Source organism: Abramis brama, assembly GCF_963993115.1.
Source record: "Abramis brama genome assembly, chromosome: 24".
Lineage (NCBI taxonomy): Eukaryota > Metazoa > Chordata > Actinopteri > Cypriniformes > Leuciscidae > Abramis > Abramis brama.
The window spans coordinates 23,810,085-23,822,211 of NC_139986.1; the positions used below are offsets into that span (position 1 = coordinate 23,810,085).

At 35.7% G+C, this 12,127-nt stretch overlaps 1 protein-coding gene across 1 annotated transcript; it reads right to left on the bottom strand.

Annotated features, from left to right (window-relative positions):
* Positions 1 to 5,635: 5,635 nt before the first annotated feature.
* Positions 5,636 to 12,031, bottom strand: ca2 (carbonic anhydrase II). The gene is made up of 7 exons (XM_084102631.1): positions 11,676 to 12,031; positions 10,940 to 11,137; positions 9,966 to 10,084; positions 9,772 to 9,864; positions 8,687 to 8,749; positions 8,424 to 8,579; positions 5,636 to 6,932 (listed from the first exon to the last, which is right to left on the bottom strand). Exons 1-7 carry the CDS (start codon positions 11,707 to 11,709, stop codon positions 6,813 to 6,815), a joined length of 783 nt encoding a protein of 260 aa, XP_083958757.1. The 5' UTR covers positions 11,710 to 12,031; the 3' UTR covers positions 5,636 to 6,812.
* Between the last annotated feature and the right edge of the window lie 96 nt (positions 12,032 to 12,127).

Genomic DNA, 12,127 nt, shown 5'->3' on the forward strand with positions numbered 1-12,127 from the left:
TTTCAGTTTCTCCACATGTGTTGTGTGCATTCTGGTATGTTTTCTGGTATGTTTAGACATGGTTGGTTTCATTGGTATTTTGGAGGTGGAGGGACACAAATATGTACTGGGGATTCTACTGTCTTTCAAGATATGAAATTATACTCTCCCCCCTGACCTTTGAGGTGCAGGTCAGACGGCTGCAAACAGGTGGCAATGTGAGGAACTTGAACCCACGACAGCTCATAAAGAAACTCTAGATGTGCATATCTTGGGCATATCTGAGTACAGACGCTCTGCACTGAAGAGGAGATAGGTAGAGAGCAGATGAAAGACTGAGAAAGGGAGCACTGAATGCATAATTTCTTGCTAATTAAAGGGATAGTTCACCCAAAAATAAACATTCTGTCATTTACTCACGCTTGTTTCATTCCAAACATGCATGACACACTTTCTTATATGGATTTTCATTAAAAACATGAAAACTCTGAAAAAACTTCAAATTTAATAAAAGGGGTCCCTATGACCTTGTAGAATATTTCAAGTCTTTTGTGGCCCTTTGATAGCTTTTTATTACCAATGACTTGTATTTCAATGTGTTCCTCAAACAGCTTCAGAAGACTCGTAATATATTGCATGAGTCATGCAGGCCACTGTTATGACATTTCTATGCTCATTTTTTTTCATTTAGTCATTTTGGAGCTTGACAGTGCCAGACCTTGTTGACTTCCATTACATTGAAAATATCATCAAAATTCATCCTTTTTGTTCCACAGAAGAAAGAACGTCATACAGGTTTGGGAACAACACGAGGGTGAGTAAATGATGACAGAATTTCCATCTTTGAGATGAAATTTATTCATTTAACTAATGTATCTTTGTCCCTGTGTTTGTGGCATCCTGCAGTCAAGAGCTGCCCATTCATCTATTTGGGGAAAGTGAGCAGTTACCAGGTGACCCATTTGCAAAGTGAACAACAGTATGTCTCAGGTGACACACTTTCCTCCTGTCACACTAATACCTCTGTGCTCTTGCCAGGATGGATGGAGAGAGTGTCTTCTGAAGCCCAAGTAATCAACAGAAACTAGGAAAGATGGGTTATCCGGGTGTCTGGGTTGTTTTATCTTTATTCTTAATCTTTATATCGAATTTTCAGAATTTTTAAATGAACATTCAGGGCATGTTTAGATGTTTCAAACTTTGTCTAGCAAGCTAAGATTCCATGCAAGTCTGCTTTTGCTCACATGTTATTATTCAAACAAATGCCTTCACAGAAATTGATCCCATTTTGATCAATTCTTTAATTATTGGAATAATAATTAAGAGAAATATTTTTACTGTTTGGGTTTTTATTAATAACACATAATAATGTCAACACAACTGAAACCACATAAGGTGTGAAACCACACACACACACACACACACATATATATACTTATATATATGTATCTCACACTATATATATTTATATATTACTCATGCATACAGTCCTGAATTTTCCCCATTTTCAGACACTCATCCTGTTAATTGCATCATTATTCTTTAAGACAAACATTTTATAATGCATTTTAAAATCCTTTTGTTTTGTTTTTTGTGGTTGTTTATTTGACTTTAAAGTGGGTTGACCAAAGTAGACTTTAGCAAGAAGCCTATTTATAGATATAGGAATGTTCTTTGTGGCGGTTTCAGAAGATGCAGCGACGGGTAAAATGTTGCAGTCATCCGATAATCAAATGTGCTGTGAGACCCTGAACCACAAAGTTATTGAGAAAACCATTTCCATCAGATAACACCTTCAATGAGAAATCCCCTGCCTCCATGCTGCTCTTTTTAAAGTCTAATGCATTCAGATGCAGTGGTATATTGATTTATTGAACAGACATTTTCATGGCTGTGTTTAAATTCTCATCCAGCAGTGTTATGTACACTGTGCTTGACATACTAAATGAGACCAAAAACAAGATATTTACATCAGCAGCTCAAAGACACAATAATATACTTATCTGCAAAAAATAATATGGTAATACTTTATTTCAATAGTTCACTTTAGACATTCTACTGACTATAAGTAACTTTGCAACTACATGTCAGCTTATTCTACAAACCCGAACCCTAACCTAACAGTCTACTAGAATTCTAATGAGAGTTAGTTGACATGTAGTTAGACAATTAGTTGCAAAGTTAAGCTACTTATTATAGTTAGTACTTACTAAACTGTCAGTTCACAGTGTCCTCTGACCTCGTGGCCTAGTGCCATGTGAACCTCAGAGAGCAATGTTCCCAAGCTCTCCACAACAGCTTTATTGAGTAATTTACAGTATAGAGAGCCATAAAAGCAGCATATGTTTGCATACAGAAGGTCTTTAGCTCTATTAAGAGGATTTACTATAAGCATCAGATGACACATTAACTACAGAGAATCCATTAATCGTGACAGCAACGTCATTAAACGTGTGTGTGTTTTCCCGTAGGTCTTTAAACATCTTTCTGTCTTGTAATGTGCGACGATACGCCAGCTTTCTCTGAATCGCATTAGCACGAAAGCCTGCGGACATGGCTGTCCCTGTCTGGAACTGTGTGTAGTATACGTCCTTGACTGTAGGTCATGTTTCTTGCCGCACTGCTGTGTTCATGCCAGGATGCTCTTTTGGATTTACTGCGCTGCAGATTAGCTGCTTGTTGGCGTGTGTTTATCCATGTGAGTGAGATTCATACTGTTATTCCCTCTGATTTATATCACCAGATAGCGTTCTTATGTAATGCATCGATTCCTGGGAGGTTGGGTCTGTCGCCTTTGTCATGAAGGCGGTGTCGTGCTGACGTCATTCACATAATCCTGTTCTCTCAGCTCTCACTGTGAACTTTGACGTCAATGTGCGACAGCCAGGTAAATCAACGTTTATGTAAATAGGATTGAATTATGATATCATACTGCTCGTGCGGTGAAGAGTCAGCTGGCTTTAGCTGGACACAGCTGACAAAACAGCCCGGACTCTGCTAATATATACATGTCATTTATGGTGGATAAACATATAAGACATGGAGTGAAGGCATATTATGTTTTGATAATGGCCTTATGATCCAAAAAATGTCATTAAAGGATTAGTTCACCCCAAAATGAAAATTTCCTAATAATTTACTCACCCTAATGCCATCCAAGATATCCATGTCTTTCTTTCCTCAGTGGGAGAGAAATTATGTTTTTTGAGGAAAACATTTCTGGATTTTTCTTCTAACAATGGACTTCATTGGTTACCATCGTTTTTAAGTCCAAATCAATGCAGTTTCAAAAGTCTTTGAAGTGTTTAAACGGGCTGTACGCGATCACAGCTGAAGAAGAGGTTGTTATCTAGCGAAACGATAGGTCATTTTTTTTTTTAAATGATAATTTATAGACTTTTTACCTTCAATAGTTCGGATTGAGCTGATCAACAAACGGACAGGGAACTACGTCATCATGTTGAAAGGTCACGCCGGCACCGGCAATACTATTTGAACTACTGTTCATATTCATCAGAATGTTATTCATATACTATTCATATTCATATTCACTGAATACTATTACTATATATATAATAGCAAACAATACTTGAACTATCCTCCTACGTACGGTCGCATTGTAAACAGTGGGGCGGTACTTCTGCCAGCGCCGGCGTGACCTTTCAACGTGATGACGTAGTTCCCTGTCCGTTTGTTGATCAGCTCAATCCGAACTATTGAAGGTAAAAAGTCTATAAATTATCATTTAAAAAAAAAAAAAGACCTATCGTTTCGCTAGATAACAACCTCTTCTTCAGCTGTGATCGCGTACAGCCCGTTTAAACACTTCAAAGACTTTTGAAACTGCATTGATTTGGACTTAAAAACAATGGTAACCAATGAAGTCCATTGTTAGAAGAAAAATTCAGAAATGTTTTCCTCAAAAAACATCATTTCTCTCTCACTGAGGAAAGAAAGACATGGATATCTTGGATGGCATTAGGGTGAGTAAATTATTAGGAAATTTTCATTTTGGGGTGAACTAATCCTTTAAGTCATTAAAAGTGCTGTAAGCGGTTCTGTACTTAAGACTTTTGCTAATTTCATCTATATATGACATCCAAATCTTCACCTTCAAAAGATATGCCAGCAAATCTACATTGCAAAAAATGATGTTCTTACAAATTGAAATTTCCATTACAAATATGTAATTGTAAGTTTACTGAGGAGAAAAACAAGTCTTGAGGGAACGTTAAAATTGTGAGTAATTGAGGTTATGCTAGAATAAGAAAAAAAATCTCACTAATAGATAACGATTTTCTTTTTCTTTTCTTTTTTGCAGTAATCATATAAAATGATTCACATGTTGAGTGTTTCTAATTGGATAAAATTGTGTAGGCCGCTCCTCTGGCTCTCGTTTACAGGGCTGTCATAAAGCCACTTGTGATTTCAAGTAACGTATATTTCAGATATCTGTCAGTAAAGATATTTTATATGTGATATTCCTAAATAATTCACTTACAGCACCTATAAACTTAGTAATAACTCAGATAAAATAATAATCAGATAAAAAGGGTCAATGTTTTACCAAACTCTGCAAGAAAAGCAAGGTTTTCTGTAGTTTGTTTAAGTGAAAATATCCACTGAAACCTCAACAGAGCAGTTTTATACTCTAATTTGTAATTAATTTGTTTAATTTGTAGCCTCGGCTATGAGTTTTAAGTCCCGCTGTGGTGAAAATCAAGTTTTTAATGTTGTTTATATGTCTATGTGGTGTTTTTAATATGCTTTAAGACAAACCATGTGCAAATTCATAAGTCAATACCATTGCTGAGTATTTTCTCCTTAAAACTGCAGTGAACCAAAGACAGTCTCAAAAAACGTGGTTTGAAATCGCTGGTGTTTCTGATGTCACAAACTTGTAACCAATCAGGTCAACGTGCGTTATTTAAGTTGTCACTACCAAAACTCCTAAATTCCTAAAAGTGTGTATGTGTAGCTAATTTAATTTTATTAGCACACAGATTTTAAAATCTTTAGGCCAATTTAAACTCAGAGATTCGATGGGAAGATAATTAATATTCATAAAATATTATGGATTCCTCTACATTACATCGATTACTATACACTACAAGATGAGAACACAAAAACATGAACTGGATTGAGCTGTAGACTTGCTTTATAGCTGGAAATGCAGTTTCATAATTAATAAACTTTGCAACATTGACACTTTTGTTGTCACAATTTATCAACACTGAACTGAATTGAGCTGAACAATGACACTTTTCTGTAGAGCTGATTTATAGCTGAAAGTGTTACTTAATTGACGGACTTTGCATTAATAACATTGTTATTTTCCTGTTTATGAATGTGCAGCTGCTTTGAAACTTTATATGTATTGTATAAAGATCTATATAGATAAATGTGCTTTAACTTGACAGGAATTAAATGACTACAATCCTGGTGTTTGTCAAAAAAAAAAAAAAAAAACACTGGCATGGTGGGAGAAAACGCATATATATCCGATATGGACAGCAATAAAATCACTGCCTATCACTTTTAATTGCTGAAATTACATGTTCCCATCTAATATTATATATAAAATTATACTGTATATATACTGTTCATACTGTAAATACTGTGTATGAGGCATCACAAAAACATGACACACATGAAATAAGCATAAAATATCTTTACTTAAAATAACCCCTCGGAAATAGTGGATCAGAGTATGGCTGAACAATATTACTTAACATAGCCCTCGAATTCAAGTAAAGTACATTCAGTAACACGTTACACAATATATGTCTTTACAATTGCATATCATAAGACATAAGTCCAGTGGTCCCAGTGCTTCAGAGGAGCTGATGGTGACCTCCAAGATTTATCGATTGGCATGTTGGTTTCGATTAAGACTCACTGTGTTGCTTGTCACGGCTTGTGCATTGCTGTTCAATACAGCTGAAAAGACGAATTTCACTCACAGTCCAAGATTAAAGCATAGCATTAAGCAAAACCCAACAAGGAACGTCACATTAAGGAACTATATCGGGGTTTCGTGCAATTATTGCTATTTCTTTTAAGCTGAAATCTTGAGCATAGCAATTGCTATAAATGACATCTTTCAGAAACACACAAAAAGAATATGCAATTACAATGATCTGAGGCACAAATACTCCAAACCAAAGCTGCTCTGATTGTACAGTATGTGATAGATTTTGTGCGATCTTGTGCATTTCCCGGCGTGCCCACAGGGACATTTTGCCACGTGCGTTGATTTTGCAATGAGGATTTTCTAGATCTTGCAGCCTAACGGAAAAGTCCACTGGGTTTCATTAAGCTTCGCCATTGCTGAGACTGCCAGAGATTACAGCCTGGCAGGGAAGGACAGCAGGCACAGATGGCATGTGTTCAGGTATCGGCTGCGATCCTGCGTTTAATCTCAGATGCAGGCCTAATCTCTAGACCAATACAAATATACTAAAATACTCCATTCATGTATTAAATATCCAGTGTATATATTGCTTCTCATTTTGTTTGTCTATGCATCACATATGTAAATCAGAGCATCAAACAAAGTTGGCATTCTAATTCCAAATAATTCAAGCATTTGCACTAATGAAGTAAACCAGAGAATGAAGCAGAAAGAGAGATAGAAGGACAGTACAAATGCATGATTCCCTGCATAGCCTCTTTACTCTCCATACAGCACATCTGTTCTGCTGGACAGCTGGCAGGATGCCCAGCACCACTGCATGGAGGGTGAAGGTGCTTTGAGGCCCTTGGCCCAGGCCCAGCGCTTGCATATCCTACTAAGGAAGGGGGGGAAGGGGTGGCGGGGTCTGGGGGATCCTTCACTTGAAAGAGGCACAGACTTTGCGATCTTTAAGAGGTTGAGGGGGGCGATAGTTATCAACCATGCAGCAGGCCGTCTCTTCCTCTGCGGTAAAAAGCAGAGATCGGAATTTTTTCATCTGTACAGGAAGAGAAAGAATGAGAAATGAGTGTGAGTTTTCATCATCTGTTACTATTTTTGTATTTTGGGAATGCTTATAGTTCTGCGAACTGGTTAAACATTAACTGTCCTAAACAAACACATTTTGTGTTCTCACATTTTGAATAGAATTTCATGTTAGTGAAGTTCATTTTATATTCATAGAGGCTAATGAGGCATGGCGACCTGAGGTTATGTGCACATTTCTAGCCTTGAACCAAAGTCGTGACGTAAACTTTCGACAGGGTTGTGTTGATTTTCACAAAAGCGCTAGATGCCACAGAGGTTGAATAGAGAAGAAAATACAACTGACTATGACTAGATGGTTTTGTCTAGTTTGTCTTGTCTAACTGGCTCAGATGAGGGAAAATATCTAGCCAGTTTTAAAAATGGAAAGCCTAAAGACTAAAAGCATAACAATCATAATTGGATGGTTTCTCATTGGATTGCCTACATTTGGGTAGTTCACATGATTTTCTTCATTTTCACATGAAGTAGTGACTACAGTGTGCAATATATTTCATTTTAATTATATAAATACATACAGTTTTTATATTGATATATTTACACTGATTCATAATAACATTTAATGTACTTTAATATATATATATATATATATATATATATATATATATATATATATATATATATATATATATATATATATTTTTTTTTTTTTTTTTTTTTTTTTATAGGACTAATCACACTACTGTTCAAATGTTTAGGGTCGGTATAATATTGTGAAATATTATTACTTTAAATTAAATGTAATATTATTGATTTAAAATAACTGTTTTCTGTATGAATGTTTTTTTTTTTTAAAAGGTAATTTATTCCTGTGATGTCAATGCTGAATTTTCAGCATTATTACTTCAGTCTACAGTGTCACATGATCCTTTATCATTCTAATATTTGCTGCTCAAGAAACATTTCTCATTATTATCAATATTGAAAACAGTTGTGCTGCTTAATATTTTTGTGAAAACCATGATAGATTTTTTTCAGGATTCTTTGAAAGTTCAAAAGTACAGCATTTATTCCAAATCTTTCACTTTTGACCAATTTAATGGGTCAAATAATGCTATCGAACAAATAGAAAATTTTACTGACCCCAAACGTTTTAACAGTACTGTATGTGGACTTTTAAAAAAGTTATTTACAATTTTCACCAAAACATTTCTAAGTAAAAAATTAAATTTCATGTTCATATTTACCCATTTTCAAACCCTACTCATATAGGACTATAGTTTTCTTAAGAAGGTTATGTAAATTTGTGTTTCATAGATGTTACTTGTGATTTTAGTCCTGTTCAAATCAACAAGCTTGTGTTTTTGCTCACAATCTCGGTTAACTGTTTCTGTTAATAACTGCTCTTTCAGAGATGCACATCCAAATCTCTACTATGCGAGATGCCACATTCAGTACTAAGCATGGCTTTTAAACTCCCCCTCAATGGTGTAAATTGTGTCACCTGCGCAGAGCTAACGCTGATTGACTGCTTGCAGACAATCCATGTGACGCTCTCGTACAGAGGGGGGGTGGTCAGAGACCCTGGGTACGTCCAGTACTCCAGAGAATTCGGGAGCAGGCTGGTTGGGTCAAAGTTTTTGAATGTGGTCTGCTTTCCCTGCAAGATAACAAACACACAATTGACCGTGAATGAAGCAGAACTGATTTCAATCTTGAGCAAGAAATAAAAATGACAACAAAATGTAATTGAATTGGTAGACATGCCTTGGACTTGATAGCATCCATAGCATCCAGAAGCTTCTGAAGCTTAGGATTGTCTTCACCGATCTGATGGAAAACAAAACCAAAAAAACAATGTTTAAGCCTAATTTTGTGGGAAGAATGTAACTAAGGCATAATATTTAGTTATTAATTCTTATTTTATTTTGAGTTTTTTATGCTCATCAAAGCTTTATTTGATTAAAATACACTCTAAACAATGCTGGGTTATTTGAATCCATGGTTGGGTCAAATATGGACAAACCCAATTGTTGGGTTTAAAAGTGTAATACAAAAATTTAAACCAACATTTGGATTTGTCCATATTTGACCCAACCATGGGTTGAAACAACCCAGCATTTTTTAGCGTGTACAGTAAACAGTAATATAGAGAAATATTATTACTTTAAATTTAAATAAAAATTTAATTAATTTAAAATAACTAATTTCCATTTTAATATATTTTGAAATGTAATTTATTCCTGTGATCAAAGCTGAATTTTCAGCATCATTACTCCAGTCTTTACTGTCACATGAACTTTCAGAAATCATTATTTGCTGCTAAACAAACATTTCTGATTATTATAAATGTTGAAAACAGTTGTGCTGCGAAATATTTTCATGGAAACTGTGTTACATTTTCTTTCAGGATCTGATGAATAGAAAGTTTAAAAAACAGAAATAGAAATTTGTGAAAATATTTGTGGAAAGAATGTGACTAAGACTAAATTTAATTTTTTTATATTATGTTTAATTATTACATTTTATTTATTTTATTTCTATGCAAAAATATCATAAGCAAGTGCTGTGCCTCTTTAGTGAATTCGTTCTTGTGTTTACAATTCTCACTATTAACTAGTAGCTTATTATCATGCACATTACTAGGATATTGGCTGTTTATTAGTACTTATAAAGCATATATTAATGCCTTATTCTACATCCATTAATCCTACACCTTAACAACTACCTACTGTAACTAACTATTAATAAGCAGTAATTAGGAGTTTATTGAGGCAAAAGTTATAGTTGGTTACTAGTGAGAATTGGACCCTAATCTAAAGTGTGATCAAAATGTAAGACTGCGCACAAACCTCCAGAAACACTCCGACCACAGCAAGACCATCAGGCTTATCGGCTGCTTCCCCAAAGCTGGAATGTTTTGTGTTCCAGTGAACCAGATGGAGCTAAAGATGAATATATTAGGTACATTAATATTTAATCATATATAAGAAAACATCTCACATCTCCATGAACGCATTTGCCCGGTATGCGCAGGGATTCATACCTCAGCTGGGAAGCATTTCCCATCGACTGTGTGCTCGGAGCCTTTGTCGTCACTGGCGCCCCAGTGGAAGTGGAACTGTTTGAGTCTGTATTTACCTGAGATCGGGCCTTCTGTCAGTACTAGAGCAAACAAACACAGTGATATATGTTATGCCAAAGTCTGTTATATAATGTGTAGGTTGAAATGGTTAAACTTGCCACACAGGTTCCATCTCCCTTTAATGTCAAAGTTCATGTGAATGAGACTTAAAGCAAACCATTCAGCTTTAATGCAATCTTGTGTGTACATGTGTGATTTACCACAACTCTGTACAAAAGAAGCTGTCACTGGGGAATGAGATAGCTGAGGTGTTGCATATTTCTTTACATAACAGTTTAATTTTAGGCTTTACACTTGCTTAGACATGCAATACAATAGACTATAACCTATAAATAAGCATAACCTATAAAATTGTGTTTGCAAACTATCTATTAAAAGATAAAACATTACAGGATACTGTTGTAAATTAATATTTAACTATGTAGGAGCAAAAGCCAACTTTCAAAATGCTTCCCAATGACTTGCCCTCCAGAAAGAGCACATATTCAATAGTGTGCAGAAAAAGTTGCTTTAGATTTTTAAATACAAATCCACTTGAATGTTTCAGTCATTTTAACTTAAATTACAAACATGAGTTAAATATGTTATAACTTATAAAAAAATAAAAAAAGTTGAAAATTGCTTAACTTATTTTGATGAGTTAAAGCAAAGTAAAAACATGTGTTGTCATAACATATTACCCATATCATTTTTTACAGTGAATATTCAGCAATAATACTCTGGTATCACATATAGCGTCAGATGCTTTTCCTTCTAAATAGTATCTGGGTTAACACTGCAGTCGTTTCAGGAACACTCTGCCTAAGTTAAGCTAATGATTAATACAAGAATAGGCTGGCAATTCATTTATAAGAATTAACAAAGAGGTCACAAACTTGAGCTGTCGTTATCATCGGCGAAGGTCACTTGGAAAGAGTGTCCATTATTCAGGATGTCCAGTGAAGTGCTGGGGTCATACTTCAGATTCAGCGGCTTCAGTTTATCATCATAAGACGCTCCCTTGGTTTGAATGTCTATTGGAGACTGGCGAGGTCCATTAGCAATGGGGAAGTTTTCACACCATTTCTGAGGTCCTGCAGTGGAAGGTGACACGGAGGTTAAACAGTGCTGTTATAAGCATCTGGCACAAAAATACATGAAATTTTGAGCAGCATCCATCCTTAGATTATATGACTTTTTCAGTGGTTGCTTTAATAAAATATCTTTTACATCTTTGCTGGCGGGAATTAAAAAGCCTTTATATGAAGAAAAAAAATTGAATAAACATAAGGGCAAGCACGTGCATTTGAATTGCAGTGTCCAAAGTATTATCTGCATTTGGGATGAAATAAAAAATCTGTATTTATGTGAAGAAAAAATACATAGTTCTATATTCGATACAAAATACCGATTTATATGCATTTATTTATGCATATAGTACGTGAAATCTGTACATTCTGTCACATATAGTGCTGACTGTGCAATAGACAAGGTGATCATGTCTTAGATGCAAAGAGGGGAAATGCAGTCAATGAGGCATAATCTGATCCATTTTACATGTTATATTTAAATAGCCTATGGAATCATATATGGATCTGAAAAATCATAATCACGTGTGAGATCTTAGCCTACCGTTATGGTCTGCGTATCCCCATCCGTGAGACATTATGACAACTGTGCCGCGGTCCTCTCAAGTGTCCTCAAGTGTCCTAAAGCAGTGTCAGTGTCCTCAGACAGATGAGCTGTCGGTTTATATAGCGCCTCTGGACGCGGTTTGTTCACATGACCGTATATTAAATGTGTGATCAGCAGGAGGAGCTCCACAAGAGATCGATATTGCGCGCGCTCGCTCTTTCGGAATGCGCGCTCGCATCTGTGGGAATATCGGAGTCCTTTTGATCTACGGATCCATTCGAAAAGGCATTCTTAACATTCTGTGATTGCGTAATCATATACTTGTGGCACGCCGGGTTCTGATGACGTAGAGTGACAGTGTGATACAGTAATGTAAATGAGTGCAGTAAATGAATCATCCCTCCATCATCCTCCAGCAGAGAGAATGAATGGCGGGTTTACGCAACACT

Coding starts and splice junctions, on each gene's coding strand:
- ca2 (XM_084102631.1), bottom strand. CDS start 11,709: ATGTCTCACGGATGGGGATACGCAGACCATAACG. Junction 11,138..11,675: donor GGGATACGCAGACCATAACG/GTAGGCTAAGAT, acceptor CTTCCACTGCAG/GACCTCAGAAATGGTGTGAA. Junction 8,750..9,771: donor TGGTCGGAGTGTTTCTGGAG/GTTTGTGCGCAG, acceptor GTTTTCCATCAG/ATCGGTGAAGACAATCCTAA.